At 49.5% G+C, this 27239-nt stretch overlaps 1 protein-coding gene across 1 annotated transcript; it reads left to right on the forward strand.

Annotated features, from left to right (window-relative positions):
• Positions 1-25700: 25700 nt before the first annotated feature.
• Positions 25701-26865, forward strand: MIND_00988200 (GATA-type domain-containing protein; the record flags this gene model as incomplete). Its single annotated transcript, XM_037366487.1, has 3 exons — positions 25701-25911; positions 25970-26044; positions 26093-26865. 3 exons carry the CDS (start codon positions 25701-25703, stop codon positions 26863-26865), a joined length of 1059 nt encoding a protein of 352 aa, XP_037217899.1.
• Between the last annotated feature and the right edge of the window lie 374 nt (positions 26866-27239).

The raw sequence follows: 27239 nt of genomic DNA on the forward strand, positions 1-27239 counted from the left end.
TGAGTCATGCGTGACTGTGAATCATGCCGCCAAGCGAGACACCCTCTCACAATTGCATCTGAGCTGAAGTGTTTGCCGGGCATTGGCCGGGCAACTAGCGAGGGGCGGAGAAGTATCCTCATCTGGGGAAATAATCAGTGATTGATTCTCATTGTAACAGCGGAATCACATTATATTTTCTATCTGCAAGGACGTGCTAGGAGGGTGGAAAGCAATCAAGCCAGCGTGTACATCGGCGGTTGCGTATCGACATCAGTGCCCAGATTACTACGATGCAACAGCGCCGCTTCGAGCTCTCGAACGCGGTTGCGAAGGAGATCGTTCTCCGCAAGATACCTTGTCTCGCGCACTTTGCGTAGCGCATATTCGTCATAATCATGATAGTCGCTGCGTTGCGAGACACTGCTACTTGTGAATGGTGTGGGATTTCTCGTGCGTGCGTGAGAACGGGTGCGGCGGCGACGGTGAAGCAAGATAACGGCCAATAGGAGCGCGAGAAGGACAAAAAAGACTCCGGCCACGATGCCGCTGATCGCGCCGCGCGAAAGTGTCGACGTTTTCATCAATGGAATGGAGGTGTCCCAAGAGGAGGTACCGGCGGGGGAAGGGGACGGCAATGATGATGATGACACCGACGATTGAGGAGTGGAGGAGCCAAAAGACGACGACCCGGGCTCAGGATTAGCCATGTTTGTTACTGGCGAAGTTATGGTCATTGGGGGAGGGCTGTTGAGTAGAGTCGAGGTTGACCTCGTCTGCGTGGTCTGCACAGTCACCGTAGATACCAGTGTCGTAATAGTTGTCGTGTGAGCTGCCGCCGCTACCACGGGACAGCTGCGCGGGCCAGAAATCAGCGCGCCGTCCTACATGGATGGTAAACTCGCAGGAAACGTCAGAAACAGATGCGGCACGTACTGACACGGCGTAATCGCACTCGAGTGGCTCGCCGGAAAATCCACTGCCCAGCGGCGGGATATAGAAGCACCTGAAGGTCGATGCCCCGTGATCGCTCTGGAAGGGATCTAGAGGGTCCCCGTTGTTGTTGTATGGCGCACACCCGGGCCTGCGGGAATGTTGCATGAGGGAGCGTGTTCTGAGCTACTTGCGCAGTGGTTGCGTCCAAAGGCAAGACATGATTGGGGCATGCTGTGAGTCTGGAGAATGATGGGTTGCCGACAGAGGTTGACAGGCTCGTGAGCAAACGCGACAGTGGGTGACCAGAGGTGACGCTTTCGCCGAGGGGCATGTATGGCGCCGGTTTGACCGATCCTCGACGCGAACGAACTAGTAAGGAGACGGACGATAGACACAGAGCATGAAGTGCACCACATTCATCCAAGATGGCCTGCCGCCTGCGCGCTCAGGCGGTGCTCTTCTCGTCGAATGGGGTGTATTCTAGGTGAGGGCTCATTGTGCTGCACGAAACGGCGCAGCACCTATACGGGAAGGCAGATGGAAGGAGATGGAAGGATTGAAAAGATGAGTCATCAGCATCGTCATGGTAACGTGACAAAAATCGTCACTCGGTCACGTTTCCTTCTCACGCTTCTCGATCTTGTCCTAAACAACGGTGACTCTCAAAGACCACCAGCTCTCCATGATCTCACTTTTCACATACCAGGTATGGCACTACAAAGTGGCTCTCAAAGGACATTTTCAAAGATTATTAAATCAAGATATAAAATACCTGTACATAAATCAACTTTTATCAATATAGAAAGAACCCACCTGTTTAGCCCACAACACACTGTACATTATCAGTGGCAATGACGCAGGTTGCCACTGATAAGCCCCAGTGTTATCAGCAATTCCCCAAGTGGCGAATAATTGTTGGTCAAGGGGGTGAATAATTGTGAAGTGAAGTCCAAGCAAGTCCAGCATGTAGGGGTGAATAAAGGTGAATAGTACGATCTAGGCCATTTTCACCAAGTCTCCCGAAGTCACACTATGTGACATGTGACACAACATCCCAAAAAGGAACTTTTGTCAATAGATAGTAGAGCTGGTAGTTTTAGTGACTATGTGATATGGTTGTATACTGCAACATAGAGTGATACATGACAAACTTCCAAAAAAGGAATTTTTTGCTATTGGACAGTGCAGTCATCAGAGAATGTCACAGATCGTCACAAAACCAAAGTTGTATATTTTGTCTATACGGACAACTTTCATTAAGTAACCTATAGTTACAGCTTAATGATGGTGTCTGGACTAGTCAATCACCAGCTGAGATATAACTGATAACCCTCTATCTCTATAACTGAACAGGCCACAGAGCTGATTGAAGTACTACTAGGGATATCTGGATGGTGGGGTCAATGTTCCTATCAATAAAATATTATCAGGATATCCATAGTAGCTAATGATTATCTATCAGACATTGTAATCTAGCCATATCTCCACCAGTTCTCCATGGATTCAGATGATTGTTTCATTAGTAGGCAGGTGGTCATATTGCCTTTACACCGGGCGCAATAGCAATGGCGGCTGTCAGATCGGAGCATGTGCAGCAGACCCAACGGCGGTTTGCACGTCGGACGTAAATGCAGTAGTAGCCTCTTTGTAGTCTCTTTGTTCATTTTGCCTCATGTAAACCATATGCACCATGAAAGGGGAACATGGGTAAATTTGAATATACCAGCTGTCGTCTTTGTTCAGTTGCAGAGACCAATAATTATTAAAAGCAAGTGAAAGCTTATTCGAGGGCCATTGCATCCATGGCCCCCGCAACTACATACCGCAGGAAACGTAAGACAACCGACACTGCCGATAACGCAGGCCAAGGTCGCGAAAAGCGTGCTCGGCAGCCGGCAGCCGGTCCGAGCACTGCTTCTGCTTCTTCTTCTTCTTCTCATCCTTCCACGACTGCCTCTGGCCCACCAATTAGCCCAAGGCCTGCAGCTGCTTGTCGCCGTCCCAAGACTAAAGACGTCAAGGACATTGAGGAGGCTACTGCAGTGTGTCATCCTTCCAGCAAAGACCATTCTCACCGCTCACTTTTCCATAGGCAGGATTTAGGCGCTGGGTTCATGTACTCAGTGGGGCAATCACACAGTCCTCGGCGCTTGGTCGCGCAACGGACGAGATGGTCTGGTTCGAGCGGCGGCACATGCCTGTCGAAGACATGCAGGCCCATGTTGATCAGCTTGTCGTCCAAAGTAAGCAGCCTATTGCTGCTGCTGCTTACCGTGCGACACGCGTTCTGGCGCAGATCCAGGAGGCAAATCAGGACAGTGCTGGACGACAAGCCAAGGGGACAAATGCGTTGGCCCTGGGCCAGATTCCACATTCGTGGCTTGCCCACGCCTTTACAGTCATTGCTGCTGCTGGGCTGCGTGCTTTTCTGCCCGACGTCTTTGGCCCACTCCGCTCCCCATATAACGAGCTTCACTGTCTTCTCGCCATCTCCACATTCCAATCGGCTGCTCGTGCAATGGTCTTCACTGAGCAATCAGTTTCTTCGGTGCTGGCGATGGACGGAGTCTTCCTCAGCGACATATTCTGGAAATTTCTTCAGTGTACGCTGGGCCCCGATAGTCACAGTATCGAGAACGACCCCGATAGTCTTCACCTGCGGTAATCAAGAAGCGTCGTGATGGGGTGCGTGTTGCTATTCTCTTCGCTATATTTTGTTGACCTCGCTCTTCGTAGTTGTGTGCCCGTCGCCTGGCGATAGCCGCACGGAAGAATTTCCGCCCGACCGGTCCTTCGCATCGTTGCCCAGCCAGCCTGTCACTCGGATGATGAGGACATCCCACCTGAGCAGCGGGACCGACGGGAGAGACATGCACCTACTCGCGTTGCACGCGAGAAGCCGGGCCGAAGTCTTTGTGTCGAGGCGCTGTTCCGCTATCTTGACCACGAAGGCAAGGTCAAGTGGGAGTCAAATCCCTCAGGCAAAGCGTAAGACTTGGTGGACTTGCCTATATATTGCTTTACTAACAGATGTCATGCAGGCCACCGAACCGCAAAGTTGTTGATTGACTGGAGCCCAGTCATCTCTCGCGCATTCTACCCCCCGCCATCTACTATGCCCAGGGTCAGGACGACCAAGAGCAGGAACTCATTCTCCCAATGGACTACTTCGAACCTGCCTTCTTCAACGCAATGGACCTGCATGATCGCGCCAATTACTCTGATGAGACCACAATTGCCTTGCCCGACATCGCATACTGCCGCAGCACAGAAGGCTTCGACATGTGGAAAGACAAGAAGACCTCGATATTCATGCACCAATTCGGCAACACAGTGCGCCAGTGTTACAATGTCCCGACCGACGAGCAAATGGCAGAAGAGAGAGCCCGTCGGGACCACGAAGCAGAGGGTGAGCCAGAGATTAGCGACATGGAGGATTCAGATAGTGAAGAGGACGAGGATACATCCACTCCGCCCCCGCCCCCGCCCCCGCCCCCACCTCCTCCAGCACAGTAAATGCGACGCAGTTCTCCCATTAGATGTAGAAATTGATTTGTTGTGGTGTTTACAGTACATATCTCTTATAATTTCGACTTGTCCTTTATTCAGAACTTGTTGTGCATGCCCAAAAATATCTGTGGAGAAGAAATTGGTCAGGAGTAGGACGGCGAAGGTTGGAGACGAACATTATCTCAAGACTTCCCTATCCCCACCCTTCGCCTCCATATCAACGCCAAGGCCGCAACGACTAGCGTTTTCTCTCTGCTCTTCTGCCGCTTCACCACCTCCATCTCGAATCAGTGGTGCACCAAGGCTGTCTACTATGGGGTTATAGCTCAATCAGTGATCTTCAGGATAGCCGTGCTTGGAGAGATATGCAAGACTATCTGACTTCCAAATATAATTTGGTCTTTAGGCTATATATTGACTGGTTCAATCCTCTAATGAACAAGACAGCAGGTGAGCTCAAATATAAATTGTTTATAGAATATTTAATTTTTGCTATGTCTTAGGAAAAGTAATATCCTGTGGAACACTCTGCCTCTGTTGCTTGAACCTACCTCCTGAAATACGCTATAAGCTGCAAAATCTTTTCCCAATTGGACTTGTCCCATCACCTTCCAAGCCTGACTCTACCACCTTACCTCATGTCATAGATCCTATTGTTAAGAAGGTTTTAGAGTATGAACCACCTGGAAAGAAGGTGGCTACCTACTTTCACCCAGATGGTGTCTTTGTGCAGGCAAGAATCAAGGCACTGATTGCAGACTTACTTGCCTCAAGAGAGGCCAGTAGCTTCTTATCTTATGCAGCTACCTGCTATTGCTGGTATTGCCTTCTACAAAGACCAGAGAATGCTCGTCTAGACTATCAAAACTGGGAACTGCGTACTGCAGAGAAGGTTTTAGAGCAGGCTGCTACTTGGAAAGCCAAGACAACCATCAAGGCAAAAAATCAACAGGCTACAGATACAGGTGTTAGACACTGCTCTCTTCACTTGCTTCCATATAGGGATCCTATCAAAGATACAATCTTAGGCTTTATGCATAACTGGCTAGAGGGAATTTTGAAGTTCCATCTTCGTACGGTTTGGGGTATTGGCCGTACAAATGAGAAGGATCTAGAACTTCTAAACAAGATTCAAGATTTAGACTCAACTGAGGAAGAACTTAACCCAGATGATGATTCTAGGGATCTCAGATGGGAAAGCTCTACAGACTCTGTAGCATCAAATGCTACTATCAGACCAATTGGTCATACTATCCTAGACCAGGATATTGAAATGGAAGACATGCATGACTCAGTTTCTGCAGTTTCAACACCTAGGCCCTCAAGTGATAGTGATTCTTCCTCTTCATCTGGCTCAGATAGTGAAGAGGAAGAGGATAGTGATATAGATGATGACTTTACTGGAGCTGCTGTCTTTGGCAACTGGAAGCTCTCAAAAGCTGTAGTGCAGAAGTTTCAGACCTGCATCCAGGAGATTGACATGCCTTCATATGCAACACGCCTTCCTCATAATCTGGGGGAAAAGGATCTTGCTGGCAGCTCTCAACAGATTTATACAAGCTTCTACTATCATTTTTGAACAGAAGTGGTGCTGGATACCTGGACAATAGTGCTGGAAATGCAGATCTTGTACATTTTCAGATGATTGTTCCTCCTGTGGCTAGATACTTGCACAAATACAGGGTTGGTGAAGTCACATTCAGCTCCTGCAAGTCTCACTATAGTAACAGTCTCATCCAATACTGGGACCCTGTGGACTATGAGGAAAGCACTGGTATTATTCAAACAATCCTTGAACTTCCTTCGCATGGGTTTCTCAGAAAATTCATTGTTGTCCAAAGAGATTGTCCACTTGATGTCACAAACACACCCTATTCACACTCTCCACATCTGCTATCAACACTTGTTGCTTTTGAGCCAAACCAGAAGCTTGAAATGATTGAGCCTGAACATATTATTACACACCTTACCTCTTGGACACGGCCAGCTGGAACATATGGAATCCAAGAAAAGTTCCGAGTTGTATGTTGGGCACTCAATCGTGGAAGGAAGCACAGAGGCCATTAGTAGTTATGACATACAAATGTTATTTAATTGTAAATGAATACTTATACTACTTCTATCCAAGTCCTTTATTCCCAGATTCACTATGGATCCCACATCGGGCCTGTCCCAGTAGCAATTTTCACCCTCAAGTTGTCCACAGGTGGCCGTGCACCTGTCAAAACTTGCGCCAAATGGCCCAGAGCGCTGATTCCGGGATGCACACGACTCGGACAGGCGGTAGGCATTTGGTCGTTGACTGTGACAGCACAGGTCAGGTCACCGAAGCTGAGCAGCAAACAGGTGCGTCTGCCGTCCTGTCTCCGACTCGGATTCCTGGCATGCCGGGCCCAGGTTCGGTTCTGCTCGAAGGTACAGTGAACACGTGAGATGCCTGCATCTTGTGTTGTCGCTTGTGTAAACGAGGCACAGGGCCTCCGGGGCTGGGAGGTGGCGGGTATGGGAAGTGCAGTGGGGTTGGCCAAGGTGCCGGCTGAACACCTGTTAATCCCACATATCCCTTGTAGTTAGAATGTACGCTACAGCGCGGTGTGCATTCTAACTATAAATGTTTCTGTAAATGGCCCAATGCTGCAATAAATAGAGTTTAAAGTTGTAATAAATGTAATAATTCTGGGGCCTAAGACTTGAATGCTAAGTCGGCAACCTATGCTGCAATATCTACTATAAATATTAAGCTAACAGATCATTGAGGCTTGCCAAAAAAGGCAATTTCAGTTGAAAGGACTATAAGGTGTGTAGACTGTAATATCTACTATCTCTGTGATATATTATGATTACATCATTGAAAGTTAGCAAAAGAAGAAATACTTAGTATTAAGGATCTAGTACTTAAGTAACTATAATATATGACACTGTTATATGACATCTTACTATATTTGTTATATTATGTCATACTATTCATATTGATGGTACTCATTTCAGCTCTATATGTGCTGTTATATCATATGTGCTGTGACAGGTGTAACATATCTCTTAAAAAGGAAATTTTCGCCATTTGACAGTACAATTATCAGATAATGTCACAAAGCATCACAAAATTAAAGTTATATATTTTGACTATATGAACAACTTTCATTGAGTGACCAATAGTGGCAGCTCAGTAATTATGTTAACATTGGCCAATTATTAGCTGATCTATGCTTTATACAGTGATACTTTACTATGTAGACAACCCACATAGGTTATTGAAGCACCACTAAGGGTACCTGAATATTAAGACCAGTACTCTTTAAAATATAATGTTATTAGTATACCTATACCATCTCATGATGATTCATCATATCTATTGATGTTGAAATTTGTCCACCAAATCTGTATGAATTCAAATGATTGTTGTACTGATAGGTAGCTATTTACTTAAGCTTTAGATGTTCTGATGTGATCATAGTCCTATATCTTAATACTCCAATATTATGCCACTTTTCCCTGGTTTCCATGTTTTAAATTGGATCAGGCACAATGATCACTTGATATCTTGCTGAGAAATGCATGGATAATCATGATCCAAGTTGCATTCAGGTCTCATAGATGTCTATAGTAGCTGTGTGTACCCCCCATAATTTTATATATCACATGCACCTGTATACATGGCATAAATTCTATCACTCTAATCTCTTAATAACCTACTTGAAGGTGAGGGGCCCCCTAATGGGATTAAGGTGGGAAACATGTAGAGGGATACCCCTATGAAATGGTATGCCTTACATCACATACTATGTCCAGAAAATCCTGTTATGCTCTATTAGACTGATGAATACTACTATATATTATATTGGCAATGAAGCTATGATCTATCATTTGATTGGAGATCAAATATGTAGAACTCAACAAATATGGTGTATACACATACCCACATACTCTGATTGATCTCTCTATATTTCCAGAGGATGAATTGGGGTCAATATTCCGAGATGAGTTGAGTGCAGAACAGGTTTACATGAATGGTGGGGTCTATAGACTGAGCACCAGACATTAAGATGTATAGATAAGGATATTTGGATGTCTAGTAGGACTCCATACTATAATGCATTGTGGTTGTGGCATGTGTTGCTACAGGTAGCTGAACAGAGGGTAGGTATGCCTAGAGCAAAAGAGAGTGCCTTCGCTATTACAATAGGTCAGAAATTAATTTCAAGTATGATGCAAGCCTTGAGCCTAGAATTGTATAGGGCTCCAAATGAACCTGTCCAGCACTTGAATCAACCTTATATCTGTTCTGGATCCCTCACAGTACTATTATCAGTGTTATCTACCACAAAGATGATGGGTTCACCATGGTATCACCCATGCGGTTCAAGGAAATCTAAGGATATATACTGGTAGGGGTATGCTCCACCTCCCAGAAACTGGTGGCCCTGACCCTCTAGCATATCTCTATCCTGTGCTATATAGCACCTAAGGTCTTTGGGAATTGAATCACCCTAGCACCTGCTGTGTGGTTATAAATGAGTGGAGGCATGGTGGACCATCCTATGGTCTCAGATCAACTTAGATCATGAGATTCTATGCATGTGGCCCTAAGATATCAGCAAAATACTGTTCAACTTGGTATTTTAACATGCTTGGCAGTGAATAGCTCAGGGTAATGGTAATGAATGATACAGAGACAAGGGCTGAAGGATAGATGGATGGTACACCTTTCAAATGAACTCTCTCCCAGCTTTATCCACCAAGGCTAGCTGGAGATCTGTGCTTATCTTCCAAGGGTGATAGGGATCAATACCACTGATGAGTGGATGTATTGCATTATCAGTGCCACATTCACTGGGAATTAAGAAGGGACACATCAGAGCCTTAGGTCAGAGTAGGCAAACTTACAAGTCAGCTATCTTATATTTTAAAAGTACCAGATATTCTCTTTTTCAGGACCGAAGGGACAATGTAGTAATTATACAATATGATAATCATCAATATATCTGATCAATCAATAGTACTTTTGAGACCCTTCCTGCTAGTACTTGATTCATGCTTTTAGCTCAAGTAGCTATAAAGATAGAGGCCCATCAGTTATACATGAGCTGGTGATGGGTTAGTGCTCACACATTTATTGAGCTGCCACCATGGGTTACTTAAAGAAAAGGTGGTTATATAGTTAAAATATACAACTTTGATTTTGTGACGATGTGTGACATTCTCTGATGATTTCCCCGTCAAATGGTGAAAATTTCCTTTTTAAGAGATATGTGACACTTGTGACCTCATATGACACTGTGTAACAAAACTAGTACCATCAATACATATAGTATCATATAATATCACAAATATAGTAAGATGTTATATAACAGTGTCATATCTTATAGTTACTTAGGTACTAGATCCTGCTGTATAGTAATACCAACTCTTTCCTTTTTTGGTAACTTTCAATGATGTAATCATAATATATTACTGGAGATAGCAGATATTACAGTCTACAAACGTTATAGTGCCTTTGAACTAAAATTGCCTTTTTTGGCAAGCCTCAACAATTTGTTAGTTCAAGATTTATAGTAGATATTGCAGCATAGGTTGCCGACTTAGCATTCAAGTCTTGTGCCCCAGAATTATTACATTTATTGCAACTTTAGACTCTATTTATTGCAGCATTGGGCCATTTACAGAAACATTTGTAGTTAGAATGCACACCGCCGCTGTAGCGTACATTCTAACTACAAGGGATATGTGGGATTAACAGGTGCGGCTGAATCGCTGGGCCTTGGTTGCCAGTGGGGCAGCAGCGCGCACGGTTGACTGCAATTAAGCAGTCAGTTTCTGCATATATCAGCCAGTGTTTGGGAATCCAGAACCTACCCTGGGGTTGCGTGGCAAACACCTAACAAGGCTATGACAAGGGGAACACAAAATAGGGACGGCCGGTTGGCCCGGGTAGGATTGATTGTTTTTCCCGGTGCGCCTGGGACGCTCTGGGCCGGCTGGCCCGAGGCACACCTTCCAGCGGGTGCCGGACGAAAAGCAACGGTGTAGACATTGCAGAAGGAGTTCCCGACTCGGAGCGCAGCAGCGACAGGACATGTGCGACGTCAGCGCAGAGTCTGCGGACCGAGACCACCCGGCGCCGAGCTGTCCGAGTCGGCCCAGTGCTAGGTGGGAATCGTGGGATACAGTGCTCAAATGACTGTGAAACCCCGCGCGGTCGCAGGGCCCATGTAGAACGTGCAGTGTGTGCATTTTCACGCTGATTGCGCGGCTTAACAGCATGCTGTGGCAAATTTCTGTCAGAAGGGGGCTTAATGGCGCACATGGCGCACCACGTCGCGCGGCTGTCAGAATGTTTAGAGGTTTTGAAGACCGCAAGAAATGGACTATGCGGCGTTGCCTAGCGAACTTCAAATAGGTAGTTGAAGAATTGGGCGGAGGAGAGCCGCATGTGCTGCCAGAGCCTGTGGTGGTGGTTAAAAGCAACAAGGCCGCTGTGACTCAGTAGGTGACGTCAGCATATTAGAACCCGTAGGGACGGCTCAACAGCATGGGGGACCTACCACAACCACTGTAAACATGCGCCTGAGCGCAGTTCCACTGGCCATGCTGATGTGTGCTGCTGGCCGGGGGCACGTGTGCGGTGGACGCCACGCAGGCGCTCAATTATTAGTATGCTTATCAAGGCCAACTTAAATTAAATGTGACTTTAGAAGGAACAAAGAATTCTCTTTGTTCAACTGGCTCCCAACCATACCGCCGTTTGGTCCGCCATGAGGGCTGCCAGCCACGCTGTCAGCGGACCTGTCAACCGGCCGTCATCCGCCAGCCGCCATTGGCATTGCCACCGGTGTTATATAGTCTGATATGACCCTAGTGTCATACCTTTGAAATAGACTGTTATACCACTTTTTGGTAATTTTTCTATCTCAAATTTGATCAAGCACAATGATAGCTTGATATCTGGGCAAGGAATGCATGGATAATCATAATCTAAGTTGTTTTATAGTTTGATGAATCCCTATAATAGCTTGGAGAGGTATATATATTTTTAGACATTCTGTATGCCTATGTATATAGCATATTGTGTGTTATGCCAATCTCCTAATATCTCACTTGAAGGCAAGGAGTCTCCCATGAGATAAAGGTAGGAAGCATACAGAGGGTTACCCCCAAGAGATATTATGCCTCTCATAATGTTTTATCTATGTAATCTCATGTAATTCTCATTTATACACATGACTGCTATTACACATTATATTGACAATACAGCCATGACAGAGGGTTACCCCCAAGAGACATTATGCCTCTCATAATGTTTTATCTATGTAATCTCATGTAATTCTCATTTATACACATGACTGCTATTACACATTATATTGACAATACAGCCATGATCTGTTCGTTGATTATGGATCAAAATATGTCAAGTGCAGTCAATGAGGTATATCCAGGTACCCACATACTCTGATTGATGACTGTGTGTTCTTGAATGATGAATTGGGGCAGACATTCGACTATAGGTTTGGTGCAAAACTGGTTTACATGAATAGTGAGGTCTATAGACTGAGTATTGGACATTAATATGTGCATATGAGTATATTTGGATATCTACTAGGACTATGTACTGTAATTAGTTGGGGTTCTGGCATGTGTTACAGAAAGTAGCTGAAGAGAGAGTAGGTATCCATAGAGCAAAAGAGAGTGCCTTCGCTCTTACAACTGGTCAGAAACTAATTTCAAGTATGATCTAAGACTTGAATGTAGGGTTGTATAGACTGTCAAATGAACCTGTCCAGCACTTGAATCAACCTCATAACTAATCTGGATCTCTCACAGTACCATTATCAGTGTTATCTATGCTAAACATGATGGGTTTACCATGGCATAGCCTTTGTGAATCTGGATAACCTGAGTATATGGACTAGTAGGGGTATAATCCACCTTCTAGAAAGTGGTGCCCCCTCATCACCAGCATATCACCATCCTAGGTTATATAGCACTAAAGCCTAAAGGTCTTCAGTAATTAACTAACTCTAATACTTGCTGTATGGTTGGGAATAAGTAGGTGTGTGGTAGACCATCCTATGGTACTATATCAACTTGGATCATGAAGTCTTATGCATGGGGTCCCAAGATATCAGTAAAATACTCTGTAACTCAGTATTCAATCATGCTTGGTAGTCAATAGGTTAGCTAGAGATCCATGGTTATCTTTCAGGGTTGATAGAAATCAAATATCACTGATGAGTAAATACACTGCATAATTGGGATTATATTGACCTGGGATTATAGATGGATACACTAGAGCCTCAGCTTGGAGTCTCTGGCTATATAAGTTATCTTTCTTATAATGTTAGAGTACCAGATATTCTCTTTTATATGATGGAATAGCAACTACAGTGATTATATTATATCATGCTGACGAGATACCATGTTTTATTGATAATACTCCTTGAAACCTTCCTGACAGTACTTAAATCATATATTTCCATCAAGTACTTATGGAGATAGAGGCTTATCAGTTTTAAATCAGCGAATGATTGACCGGTACTGCCACAACTATTCAGCTGCCACTATAGGTTACTGAATGAAAGTTGTTCATATAGTCAAAATATACAACTTTGGCTTTGTGACAATCTGTGACATAGTCTGATGATTGTACCGTCAAATGGTGAAAATTTCCTTTTTTTGGAAAGTTGTCATGCTTATCACTCCGTATTACGGTATATAACAGCACAGCACAGGTACCGTGGTTATTGACCAAAAGTTCCTTTTTAGGACACTCTGTCACATGTCACATAGCGGACTTGGTTCCAATAGCCTATGTCGTATTATTCACCCAGCAGATGTTCTTTGGAATGCTTCTGCAGACTGAAGTTTATCACTTCAAATGCTACAAAAAAAAACCAGCTCTCCGGCCGCCAATGCAGCTCCGAACAGTTCAATGTGCCACTCTCATCAGACTATCTTTTGCGGCCTCCTAGTACGGTTGGTTTGTTTTTGGCACTTACGATGGGATGACGTGGCAGCTTCTGCTGTCACCGCTTTCGTGCGTCGATTGATGTCTTGCAGCAGGACTACTGTAAGCATATTTCACAGATTTCGACATGCTCCGCAAAGAGGTTATGGCGGCACAATGAGAACGGTACAAGGACTGGGGCGGCCCACAGGAAGAAACCTGGCCCTCCACGCTGCTTCAGCTAATTCCGACAACCAATACTTGTGTTTGCTAGCGATTGACATAGGCATAAAATCAGTATCACGATGGTTGGGACCCCGTACACTGCCCGGCCAGCAAATGCAGGAACACAGGTTGTGATGTGATGCAGCAACACTGTGTCGGTCAAATGGTGTGTGTAAACATGCTCTCTCTTCTCTCCCATGGCCTTCCGCGACAACAGGGCAGTGCAGCAAGGGGCAGCCGCGCTCTGCCCTAAACGTGACAAGGCCGGCAACACAGTGGAAGATTCCCATTTTGCGAAGGACTTCACAGTTGTTTGCACATTTCATTCACCGGTGGGGCATGTACATATGCCTTCGCCCAGCGCCCAAGCCCCTCGTCATGCTTGTTTGACGGATTTTACCCTGCCATCCACACTGTGCACTATCTCTGCTATACTCATCTGTTTCAACCTGACTCTACTGGTAGACCGATTGTCACTGTTACCAACACCCAGCTACCTTACTCGGTGATAATTTCCACAATGATCCCAGTGTCTGGCACCTTGGCATTTTCCTCCATCCCCAAGACACTCGTTACAAACACAATTGACAAAGAGCCGAATCTACCAACTGCAACAGTATTTACGTGTGCCTCCCTTTTATACCTATTTATCCTATCATATCGATCCAATGACTAATCCATGTTATCCCAGCATGATTGCACTGTCCTCAGAGTTAGCAGCTGTGCCAAGTCCCTCAAACTAAAATGTGACACCTTTGCCAAGCCCCACTATGTTGTTGTCCCTATTTCCTTACTTTAAATTACACATCGCTCCACCATCCTATGCATCTGACCTGCCTGGTGGGTATTCATATCCCTTTACAGGACAGTGGCTGGAGGAGAAGTTTGTTGTTAGGGGAACCCCCGCTTCGGCCTCCTTCGGACCGTCCAAACGCATCCAAGGCACATCCAACCAGCACCCCCTCGGTTGCTCCGACCCATCCCGACCATCGTCCATAGCCTCCTTCCCCCACACAATCACTGATCCGTCAAGACCCCCCCAATGATCACCTTGGGACAGAGCCTGCAACGCCGCTCAGGCCTTCTGTGCTCTACGTCGGCAGTTATGGACGACCAGTATATAGCAGGCGGACCCTTAGAGTTTCCTCTCTTTGGATCCTCCCCTGCTAGGTCGGTCCCTCTGTGTATTTTCATAGCTTTTATTCACACTTTGGATCCTCCCCTGCTAGGCTTTCGTCAGAGTCTCCAGGGTTGCCCTTACATTTGTGGATATGAAGAGGTTGAGGGAGCGAGAACTTCAATTCAACTATGAGTGATCAATTGTGATTATTAGTTGAACACATAATGTATATATTTACTGTATAATTATACTTCACAGTGCCAACAGATAGTTTAAACAAGAGTTCAAGATTCTTATCAGGCACATGGAGTAGGGGGTCCCTGAGGGGTAAAAAAAAACTTTTTATATATAAAAGATTTAAGCCTTACATAGGTGTAAAGACAATAAAAATATAGTATAGAGACTCTAACCTAACCCTCTTTGAAGTCAGACACCCCGACAGCCTGATATGGCCCGAGCCCAATGCTGATAAAACATCTGGGGGGCTTTATGGTTAGCTGGGCAAGGTGTTGGCAGAGCACATACACAGTCATGATAGTCTAAATTAAGAGTGATAAAATGTGACAATGCGACATTTGTGACTAGTACAGTTTACACTAAAGGTCGCTGTTGTTGGAGGAAAACTGCTCAATAAGGGAGGAAGAGCACTCAACCACCTGGGACTGGTCAATTCTGCTGACTTAATAGTAAAGGATAAAGAGAGGGCTGGAAAGGAACATACAGGATATGTGCTGCCCTTTACTGCCTTAAGCAGTAAGCTTAAGGCTATAGTAGACCCCATAAAACTCGAGAGTATAGGCCACTAAGTTATAAGTACATGTAAACACACCACTACATACAGCTATGAAAAATGTTATAAGATAGAGAAGTAAGCAGGCAACGGCTCATAATACACCACTAGGAGCACTAGATATAATAAGAAGAAAATGTGACTGTCACAGCCAAGACGTCCTAGCCAGTCACTTTTGCTACAGGTGTTAAAGCTGCCAGTCACTTTTGTCACAGGTGTTAAAGCTGGTTTGATCAGCTGGGCTTGAAACTAACTGCTAAAATTAAGACAGCTCTAATGACAGGTGTTAAACTAGCCTCGATCACCTAGGCTTGGAAGTAAGTGGAACAACAGATGTTAAAGACACTATAATTAGCAAGGCTTAGAGGCAGCACCCATGACTCGAGTGACAATGGTCATATCACTTAAGTAACTATTTTTTTCCCACACTCCCCTTTGATATTACAGAGCATATTATTAGTCTCTGCACCAAGTGGTAGTGGCTAGCAATATAAGAAACCTCTACAAGTTAGCAAATCCCCTGCTTTACCATTCTATTATAGTTAATAATAGCCAAACAGCTAAGTTTCTTTTTAAGTCTATTCATACCAAGCCTTCTCTAGTAGAATAAATTATAGGCTATGCTCGCAGCAACGGAGAGTGCCTATTAGCTAAAGATATCAATTCTGTATCTTGACATGGTTGACATTACTGAAGAGACCAGTAAGAAGAGTCGGGGACTTTGCAAGATGGAAGCTCTAGAAGAACTTTTCCTTTGCATTAAAACTTCCACTTATAATACCTATAACATCTTTACCATGCTCGCTAACGTCCCCGTGGGTGTGTATCTGAATGGGAATGTGCCTCCCGACCTTATAAATTATAATCTCGCTCTCTGTACCCCCATGCACTTTACCCAGCTTTAGAAGCTTATAGTTCTTAATACTAATAGCTATGACACCAGCATGTTCAAACAACTTATCCTGCCTTATTTCCAGCTGTAGATCCTTCCCAATACTCTAAAGATATTAGTATTTGCAGTATGTGCAGGCAGCATACTAGTGTCACTTGTACAGCTGTGGAGGGGAATTAATTATCGAGCTTGACCTTATAGGTCTGCAAGTTATAAAGGGCATACTGCTTATAATTAGGGCCTTAGTGATAAATATGGTGCTGACCTATTTACAATACTTCCAAATCTAAAGTGCAGACAGAGTTCTAAAATCTAGTGCTAGATAATAGTAAACTGCTAGAGATTTATAAAGTGCTAAGCTTTAATAACAGCTAGACAAGCAGTTAAAGTGTTAGAATATGATAATCCCAAGGATAATAATAGTATATATACTATTGCCCAAGTTAAAGTATTTAAGTTAAAATGTTAAAAGTTATTAGTAATAACAGCTCTAAAGCTTATATTAATGCTCCCCTCCTTAATAGACATAGCTATTTCTGTGATCATTCTTCTCTTCCAGTGATTTAAAACTCTGAAATAAAAAGGTGTTGGTATTAAAATGAATATAGTACTTATCCAAGTTAAAAATTACTAGTTCTTAAATACAAGATAAATATAACATAATTATAATAGCAATCTCTGTCTTTGTCTAATAATTGTTAATAAATGTGGTAAAGAAATAGGGAATGTTATGCACAAATTGCTGGAAGAGCTTGCAAACCTGACTAAGCTGCCGTTCAGTTCCAAGCTCTGTTATAATGATACCGCCAACAAAAAAGTCAGCCTCTGCATTGAGAAACTGAGCTATAAGATATATCCTCCTACTCCTCCTCTGCCAGCCCTTTTCTATGTATAAGTTATCTACTCTTTACACTCTGCATCTAAGTTATCAATCAATGCTTTGCATGACTGTGCGCCAAACTTCTTGAACTATATTAGGACGATTGCTCAGAACCTTAAGTGGAAGAGTAAACCAGATCCTTGCAAAGAGAAAACAGTACATGTTCTTAACATATAAAAACATCTATTTAATAGGCACTATGTCGGTTTTGAGGTGTTATAAGCACTATATGTTGCACTTTCTGCTGGAATATGTTCTATACTCAGCTCATCACTGAGGTCTATAAAGTAATATCATAGGGGTGGGCAGTAAGAGGGTTCATCAGGCCCATTCCCAGTAACTCTTTACAGCAAGAGGAGAATTCGGAGTGCTTGAACCTGGTAATGCAGTATCAGGCTTCAGGTCGGGCCATGCAAAGCTTCTTATGAGAACATGCACCGGGAGCAGAACAGATGGATTATCAGACCCACAAGCAGAGCGAGCAGGGTAGATCGGCACTAAAAGGGCTGGTTAACTTGGTCCCTTGGCATTGTCGGTGGTTGAAGGTTCGAATTAGGTTGTTTTAGGCCTGATAAGTCGGTGATTCCTCCTTGCACAGAGAGAAGTAGCTTTTTTAGACAATCCAAGTGATAGAGTATATGGTAAGCTATCACGTGTTTATATATGTGGGCTAGCAAAGGGGTGATCGGACACCCTGGCCTCTCCTGTTCCTCCTTGCCCCCGTTCCTGTTACCCATCATCACGTGCTGCATGTTGTGGGCCCGCAATAGCCTGACACCAGTGCCAGAGCAGACAGGCCAGGTCTTATCCCTGACATGCGGCTCGACAAGGTTGTTACATACATGCAAAATGTGTGTACCAGCTATATATAGTGGAAGCGCATATGACCAGCATCTGGTCATAGTGGTCTTTTGGCCCAGTTAGATTCTGTGTTAGCACTTCTGCACAGATTTCACAAAGGTACTGATTATATATATATATAAATCTACTGCCGAACAATCTTTTAGATTATGGTAGATGCTGATAACGGCTCTTGTAAGGGCAACCCTGGAGACTCCGACGAAAGCCTAGCAGGGGAGGATCCAAAGCGTGAATAAGACTACAGGAAATACACGGAGGGACCGACCTAGCAGGGGAGGATCCAAAGAGAAGAAACTCTAAGGGTCCGCCTGCTAGGGCGCCAACTATATACTGGTCGTCCGTAACTGCCGACGTAGAGCGCAGAAGGCCTGAGCGGCGTCGCAGGCTCTGTCCCAAGGTGATCGTTGGGAGGGTCTTGACGGATCGGTGATTGTGCGGGCAAAGGAGGCCGTGGACGATGGTCGGGTGGGTCGGAGCGTCCGAGGGGGCGCCGGTCGGATGCGCCTCGGATGCGTTCGGAGGGTCCGAAGGAGGCCGAAGCGGGGGTTCCCCTGACATCACCCCCCCCTTTGAATGCGGCGTCCCGACGCATAGTTCGGAAGGGCAAGGAGTCGAAGGTCGCTGAGGCGATGTGCCGTGGTTTACCTGGGTACCTCCGATAGAAGTCCGCAATTTTGTCTGGCGCGAAGACACGGTCGAACCGAACCCACGAGTCGTGTGAAGCATCGTAGCCTTTCCACCTGACGAAGTAGTTAAGACGCTTATACCTTATCCTGGCATCCAAGATTTCCTCGACTTCCCATTCGGGGACTCCGTCCTCTAGTTCGGGGGCGGTTCGTCGTAGCCGGGTCGTCCATTGAAGGGGTCGTCCTGAGCGAGCCTCGAGTTTAACAACGGGGAAGACGGGGTGGAGCTTGGAGTAACGCGGGGGGAGGTCGAGCTTGTAGGCACCTTTGCTAACCTCTGCGAGCACCTTGAACGGTCCGAGGCGCTTGTGGGAGAACTTCTCGGAGGGCCGAGTTGTTCTGATGTCAGAGGCATCTAACCAAACCTTATCACCAACTTGAATATTCGGAGCGTCCGATCGTCTCCGATCGTAGTACCGTTTATACTCGTCTTTGGCTTTGACGAGCGCGGCCTTCGCCTCGGGAGACGCCGTTCGCTATCCGATCGCGAAACTCGTTCACTGACTCCAACTCTGAGCGGGTGCCCGGCTCGAAACCCATTCGGGGGAGCCGGCCAGTGTCCGTCATAAAGGGTACCTGTTGAGTGGAGGAGTGAACGTGGTTGTTATAGGCGAACTCAGCGGCAGGGATAAGCTCGTCCCAGTCGTCTTGTTGGTAGTTGGTGAAGATTCGGATGTACTGCTCGAGTTCCTGGTTAACGCGTTTGGTTTGTCCGTCGGTCTGCGGGTGGTAAGCCGTAGAGGTAGCCGGCTTGACACCAATTAAGCGCCAGAGTTCGCGCGTAAAGTCAGCGATGAACTGCGAACCGCGGTCCGAAATGTACTTCTCGGGGTTCCGTGGTGTCTCCAGACGTTCCGATAGTACAAGCGGGCAGCTCCGACCGCGTCTATTGTCGTATGGCATTCGGTGAAGTGAGCGCGTTTCCCGAGGGCGTCAACCACTACCATAACCGCGTCATACCCATGGGCCTCGGGGAGCTCGACGATGAAGTCCACAGTGACGGTGTGCCAGCGCTCGGGGGGGACTTCGGTTGGATGTAGCTCCCCGTGCGGAAGCCTTCGGAGGGCCGTGACGACAGCATAAGTCGCAGGTCGCGACGTAGCGTCCGATATGGCGGGACATCTGTGGCCACCAGTAGTTGCGCGAAACCAACTCCAGGGTCTTGAACCGCCCGGCATGTCCGGCGACACGCGTGTCGTGGCAGAGCTCTATAATGCGCCTCCTCAGGTCTTTGTCTTTGGGGACTACGACCTTGCCGCGGAAGTACAGGAGGTCGCTTGAGACGGCCCACTCGTCCGAACGCGATGAGCGGGGGCCCCGAGCTTGACCTCGGACCTTCAAGAGTTGCCGAGCCGCAAGTGCGACGGGTTCCTCTAGGTCAGGCTCACCGGATAGCGCTTCCTTGATGTCGCGGACAAGTTCGGAGCCAGGCCCAGAGACAGTGACGGCCTCAAGCGCGCGAACGTGGAACAGCTCGGGGCGTAAGAGGGTGACATCCAAGTTGTCGTCAGAGATACCGTGGTCAGGCCGGCGGGAGAGAGCATCGGGACGGCCCATCTGGCGACCTGGGACGTGGTGCAGCGTAAAGTCAAACCTGGAAAGGTACAACGACCATCGGGCTTGCCGACGATTAAGGTGTTGCGCCTTTCGGAAGTATTCCAAGTTCTTATGGTCAGTCCAGATCTCAACCGGATGCGCGGCGCCCTCGAGGAAATGCCGATACTCCTCGAGTGCGCGGATGATCGCGAGCATCTCCTTGTCGTGAATCTCGTAGTTGCGCTGGACATCATTTAAGCTTTTTGGAATAGAACGCTACAGGGTGCCACTTCCCGTCCGGGGCGGATTGTTGTGAAAGAACCGCCCCCATCGCATAATCTGAGCTGTCTGCTTCAAGTCGGAAAGGCCGAGAGTCGTCCGGGATCGCTAAGACAGGTTCTGATACGACCGCGTCCTTGATGGCTTGAAAGGCGGCGGCCTGGCGTCTCCCCAGGTCCATTTCTGGTCTTTCTTGGTGAGCGCAAAGAGAGGTTGCGCTAGGGCCGAGAAATCCCGAATGAACCTGCGGTAGAAATTAGCAAACCCCAGGAACTGCTGAACGTCCTTCTTGTTTTCGGGCGGAGGCCATGCGGAGACTCCGGCGACCTTAACGGGGTCCATTTCGACATGGTTGTGCGAGATAATGACCCCCAAGTACTCGATTGACGATTTCCTAAGTCGCACTTTTCCTTGCGAAGGTACAACTTGTGCATTCGAGCCGCCGAAGGACCTCCCGGACGATCTCGCGGTGCTTTGCGGAGGTCCGAATGTGCGATAAGGATGTCGTCGAGGTAGATCATAACGTCGCCTGAAAGAATGAGATCCTGGAAAATGTCATTCATCATCGTTTGGAACGTCGCGGGGAGTTTGTCAGGCCGAAATACATCACCAAAGGTTCGAACAACCCTCGGTTAGTCCGAAAGGCCGCCTTCCACTCGTCTCCTTCTTTAATCCGGACGTTATTAAAACCCCAGCGAACGTCGAGTTTGGTGAAGTAACGAGCGCCCTTGAGCCTGTTGATAAGGTCGTTAATCAACGGAAGGGGGTACCGGTTCTTAATCGTCATTGCGTTGAGGGCGCGGTAGTCCTGGACAAACCGAAGCCCTCCGTCCTTTTTCTTAACGAAGAAGACGGGGGAGGCCATCGGAGATTTCGAAGGGCGAATACGGCCTGTGGCAAGTCCTTCCTCGATGAACTCGTCAAGTTCGCGCTGTTCGAGGGGAGAGATCGGATACACCTTGCAGTTAGCGGGCTTCACGTCGGGGACGAGTTCGATAGCGTGGTCCCAAGCCCTTCGTTCTGGTAACGTGTCAAAGGACTCCTTGTCGAAGACGTCTTGGAACTCCTTGGCCCAGTCCGGGATCTCCGAGGCGGAGGGGCCGAGTTACGGGCGAAGGCCTCTGCAAGGCGTTGGGACACTGTACTGCCAGCGCGGATCTCCTCAACTGGGCGAAAGGAGGTGTAGAAGATGCGGTCGCCGTCTTCAAGATGCTCGTCGCCGTCGAGATCTGGTGAGGGCTCCGGAGGGTCCGAAGCAGCTCCGAGCTCGTCGTCAGCATCATCTGGGCCAGCGATGTCGATAGCGCAAACAGTGGGGAAGGCGCCCGCAAGTAGTCGTGATTTAAGGAGTCGGAGCCGCCGAACCTCAGCGCGTTCGGTCCGCTCTTCGTCACGGCAGGTAGAGCAGCTGCGGGGGCAACGACTCATTTTCACCTCCTTTGTTTCCCAGTTGATCTCGGGGTTATGCTTTTTGAGCCAGGAGTATCCGAGTATCAGGTCCTGTTTCCCAAGGTGGGTTACAGCCAGCTGAACGCGTTCAGAGTGTCCGTTGTACCGTAGAACGAGGTCCGCGATTTGGCGAATAGACCCAGCATCATTGGGGGTGCTGTCGACGTTGTAGACCGGGATGGGTACTGAGAGATTTCGGACTGGCACATTATTCCGGTTGACATATTCTGTGTCGATAAAGTCCGAAGTAGCTCCGCAGTCGACCAGACCCGAGAGGGAGAGCTTGAGCGCGTTCGCAGTGGACTCAAGTTCAAGGGGGAGGTGCAGCGAGTTAACGCCAGGAGCGGCAGAGATGGTATAACTGCCAGGTAGCGTTTTCTCCCAGGCAAGTCGGCGAATCCGAACGGGGGGCTTCGGAGGGGGCAGAGGGTGCGTCTTTCGTTTCGGGCTCGTTGTAGGGCAAGGGAGTTGATTCATCATACAAACAAGTGAAACGATTTATGGACGCGAACGAGGGCACACCAGTCACTCGTCGCGGGGGCAAAATCCTCTGCCGGAGCCTCCGAATGCGCCTCCGCTAAGGCCGCAGTATCGGACAACCGCGCAAGCAGCTCTCCCAGCATCTCATCGCCAAGTTGCTGGATTACCTCGTCGAGGATGTCCACATGGCGGACGTCGGCGGGGAGCGGACAGTCCCGAGCCAAATGGTTTGGGGTCGCCGCATCTGAAGCAGGCTCGACGAGGGGCACCCCGAGCCCTAGTACGATCCAGCTCCATAGGGACGGGAGCCGGAGGTACCGGGACGGGGGCGCGGGCCGCGGGTGGCACAGGCGGGGCCACCGGGCGGATGGGGAACGGAGTTGCCGAAAGAGTGATGGGGAAGGCGCCGCGCGGAGCTCCCGAAGTGGTCCGCGGGGTAGCCGTTCCCTTAATGAGCTTCGCTCGCACCAGGGCTTCATATTGTCGGAAAGCCCGAGTGCGCCAGCCCAGATAGTCACGGAGGTCTGGGGGGTCGTTCGAAGAGGTGATGCCGTTGTTGATCAAGGGGTCAAGTCCGTGGCGGTACTTGGTTACCTTAACCAACGCGTCTTGAAGCCAGCGAGGTCCATCAAGTCCTCGAAGTCGTCGGTATATCCGTAGACATCCCGCGTTCCCATGTGATAACCCGCGCTTTCCAACTTAGCGGCGCGAGGTCCTGTTCGTTCTCCTCGACGAACCGAAGGCGAAACTCGGAGAGGAACTGGCTCCACCGAGGGAAGGGGAAGGGGTTTTTGCTCCCATGACGCTCTGCCCATTGCTGAGCAGGTCCCTCCGCCATATAGGACATGGCGTAGCGGGACGGCCTTTTCTTCGCTCGGCTCTCCGTTAACTACGAAGGCCTCTGGGGCAAGCCGAGCGTAGGTTTTGACCGCGTATAGGAAAGGCGCGGCCGCGTTTGCGATCTCCGTTAAACGCAAACGGGGGGGTTTGGTCGTAAGACCAGTTTTGAGGCGACAGTAATGTCACCAAATAACGCATCCCGTCGGGGGCATTCGGAGATGCCAAGGCGGTTCGGGAGCTGCCGGAGGTGGTGCGGCAGCGGAAGCCTGGGAAGCAAGGTGGGTGAGGATATTGGTGAGGTTGTCTAGTTTTGCCTCAAGTGCGTCCATGCGCGTCAGCGTCTGGAGCAGCTCCGGTAGACATAGCGGGCGTAAAGACGACAAGAGCAGAGGAGGAGGGGTCAAGTGGCAGGGGCGGTGACGAGGGGGGGTACGGACTCGTACTCCGAGCCTGAGTCAGCACCAAACCTGGCAATCTTGACCGGTTAATCCCGTAGAGAGTTTCTTCTGCTGTAAGGGCAACCCTGGAGACTCCGACGAAAGCCTAGCAGGGGAGGATCCAAAGCGTGAATAAAAGCTACGGAGATACACGGAGGGACCGACCTAGCAGGGGAGGATCCAAAGAGAAGAAACTTTAAAGGTCCGCCTGCTAGGGCGCCAACTATATACTGGTCGTCCGTAACTGCCAACGTAGAGCGCAGAAGGCCTGAGCGGCATCGCAGGCTCTGTCCCAAGGTGATCATTGGGAGGGTCTTGACGGATCGGTGATTGTGCGGGCGAAGGAGGCCGTGGACAATGGTCGGGGTGGGTCGGAGCGTCCGAGGGGGCGCCGGTCGGATGTGCCTTGGATGCGCTTGGACGGTCCGAAGGAGGCTGAAGCAGGGGTTCCCCTGACAGAGGAGTTCAAGGATAAGAACATCTTGGACAACTTCGAAGCTTGCTCCGTGCGTATAGATATACTGCTGTATAGAGACTATGTGCAATGGAAGGAGCATAAGCATAATTGTAAAACTATTGCTCAGAATGACCTTTTGGAGGCTTATCACCTAGTGAGTTGCTGCTTTCCAAGCAATATATTCGAATGTATTGACAGCTAGGACCACATATGTTTCTCAATCCCGACTTCTCGCTTGAATACCTGTGACCTAATCATACTTCCTCGGGGAACCTGCTCTATACTTGTACAAGCTGACTGAATTGCCTGCTCCCTGTCATATATTCTTATCTAAAGTTGGCAGTTGCCCATTTGGTGCGGACATTAGCTATAGTGTCTGGTGCAGACTTCTTTTATTGTTTATTTTTTAAACATACTGTGACTAATGACTTGAATGCTGCACTGTTCTAACCCAGCTATAGGCCAGTGAGTGGCACCAGGATCTCCAATAGCCCCGCCACACAGGTGGAAGTTGATCACCCTGCCCCACAAGTGGAAGCCGACCATAAACTTGCCAGTTACCCGTTCGTCCCGGGCATCGGCCCTGACAGTTTGATAGAGGTCTCCTGTTTTTTGCTCTCTCTCTATATCTCCGTGCCCGCGCATACCGCTGTCGCAGCTCGTAGCCAGGACCGCCGGCCCGGCCCGCCGGACACAGCGCCGCTGACCACGGAGCGCTGACTCATCGCCTCGATGGCCAATCAAGACGCCATCGATGGCCAATCAGCGTCCTGGGAGGCCGCGTGATAGCGGATCGCGGCAGGCGCTTCTGGCGCGGCGTGCTGGCAGCGCGAGAACTGTTTATCGTGTTCGCGTGAACTGTTCACCGTGTTCGCGTGATGCACCACGCGGCGTGCCGGGCCCGGCGCGGGGATGACGTGGGAAGCCCCCGGCTTATCTGCGCGGTGGGACGGGGTTGTGCGCCTTTGATCTCCGCGCCGCTGGAGCGTGCTTGGCGCTGCACGATCGCTAGCGCAGGAGGGATGCCAGCATGCCCTTGTCCGGGAATAGCAGGCGCCGGGCCACGCGTTGGACTAGGGAACCAGAGCAGCGGGAGCCAATGGGCGCGCCTGGGATCAGACGGGAGAACGGTGATATCAATGCTGTGCATCATTCAGTCAGTCGCTCACTGGGCGCCCGTCGCCCGCTGGCCCTGCCTGCGCCCGCACGCTTGCCTGGGGAGGCTGGTGGCCCCCGGGTGTTTAGCGCCCGGGGGGCTAGAGAGCGAGGCGAGGCGAGGAGGGAGGGAGGAGAAAAGGGCGCCGGCCCCCGGAACGCCGACGCCCGTTGGTAACAATAGATTCGGTGTTGCGTGTTCCAATCAGAAGATCACGCGATGACATCTATCAGCGAATCATCACCGATGCCACGAGCGGACCCGGGACAGCGGGTCGCGGTGCCGTGGGTGTTGATAGTATATAATCGCCGTGGCGGGGGCATTTTGCGACCGCTTCCTGCCCCCCTCCCTCGCCCCGCTCGCCACCCCGCTGTGCTTGGCGCCCCCGCCCGTCGCCCGCCAACGCCCGCTGATCCGCATAGGAGGAGCACAAGTTTTATCCCCGCCACTGGTACATGTCAGCGCCCACAACCGCGTCTGCCCCGTCCTCGTACCCGCCCCCACCGCATAGCCAGCGCAAGCCCATATCGCCCCCGCCGATCGCCACCCTCCCCAGCCCCAGCTCCAGCATGTCCTCCGCCGCCGACCAGGTGCGTCCGTCACAATGTCTTTATACTCGCCGCTAAGACGTCACACAGCGTCCCAGCGCTGCCAACACCCCGCCCGCGTCCAACCCGGGCACCCCGCAGGCCCCCCGCCACCCCCGCCCGGCGCCTACCCGTACGACCCGCGCTACTACTACCCGCCGCCGCCGGGCGTCCAGGGCTACCCGCCGCCGCCGGACCCGAGCCACCCCTACGCGCACTACGCGATGCACCAGCACCCCGGCTACGCCATGCCCTACCCGCTCCCCGTGCACGCGCAGCACCTGCCCCCGCCCGGCCCCGGCCCGCAGAGCCTCTCCGCCGGCCCGGCCCCCGGCGCGCCGCCCGGCGTGCAGGTCATCCACACGGACGACGCCGCGACGAAGCTCTCCGACCGCGTGCGCCGCCGCTGCTTCAACTGCTGCACGACCGACACGAGCACGTGGCGCCGCAGCAACCTCTCGCCCGGCAAGGTCCTCTGCAACAAGTGCGGGCTGTTCGAGCGCACGCACTCGCGCCCGCGCCCCGAGCAGTTCCCCCACAAGCGCGGCCCGCTCGCGACGAGCTCGCTCCCGCCGGCCCCCGGGTCGACGTCCCCGGGAAGTGCGGCGCGGGCGCCGGCCCCGGCGGGCGCGCCGTACCCACCGCCCAACTACTATCCCCCGCCGGCTGATGCGCCGCCCGCCGGGACACCCGCCCCCGCGCCGACCTCCGTGTCCGCCCCGCCTGCGCCTGCCACACCCGCCGCTCCGGTCCCCGCTCCGGCCCCCGCCGAGGAGAAAAAGGACGGCGACGACGGCAAGAAGGACGCCCCTGCCGCTGCTTAGAAACCCTTATCTATATACCTCTTGTATTGCCTGCCCTCTCTGTTTCGTCTAGCGCTGTTGTCTGCTGTCGTATCGTAGAACTGTTTGTTTGTGTATGTATCCCGAATGCTTAGTCTACCGCTCTAAAAAATTCAAAAAAGTCTCGTAACGCCTTTCATTCGAATCACTGCATGCGCCGGGGTCGATCTGTGCGACGTCGGGTGCGCCTCCGCCCAGCGCCGCGGCACTGCGAGTTCTTCAATGGATGTTGCATATGATTATAATAAGCTCAATGGACACTAGGGAGACTTCTGATATAGTTATAAGCTGAGCATGAATGTGGTTCTACAATAGAGTCGAGAAGACGAGAAGTGGAGGACACGCTAGAGAGTGCG

Source organism: Mycena indigotica (assembly GCF_014461135.1).
Source record: "Mycena indigotica strain 171206Taipei chromosome Unknown Mind.scaff0008, whole genome shotgun sequence".
Lineage (NCBI taxonomy): Eukaryota > Fungi > Basidiomycota > Agaricomycetes > Agaricales > Mycenaceae > Mycena > Mycena indigotica.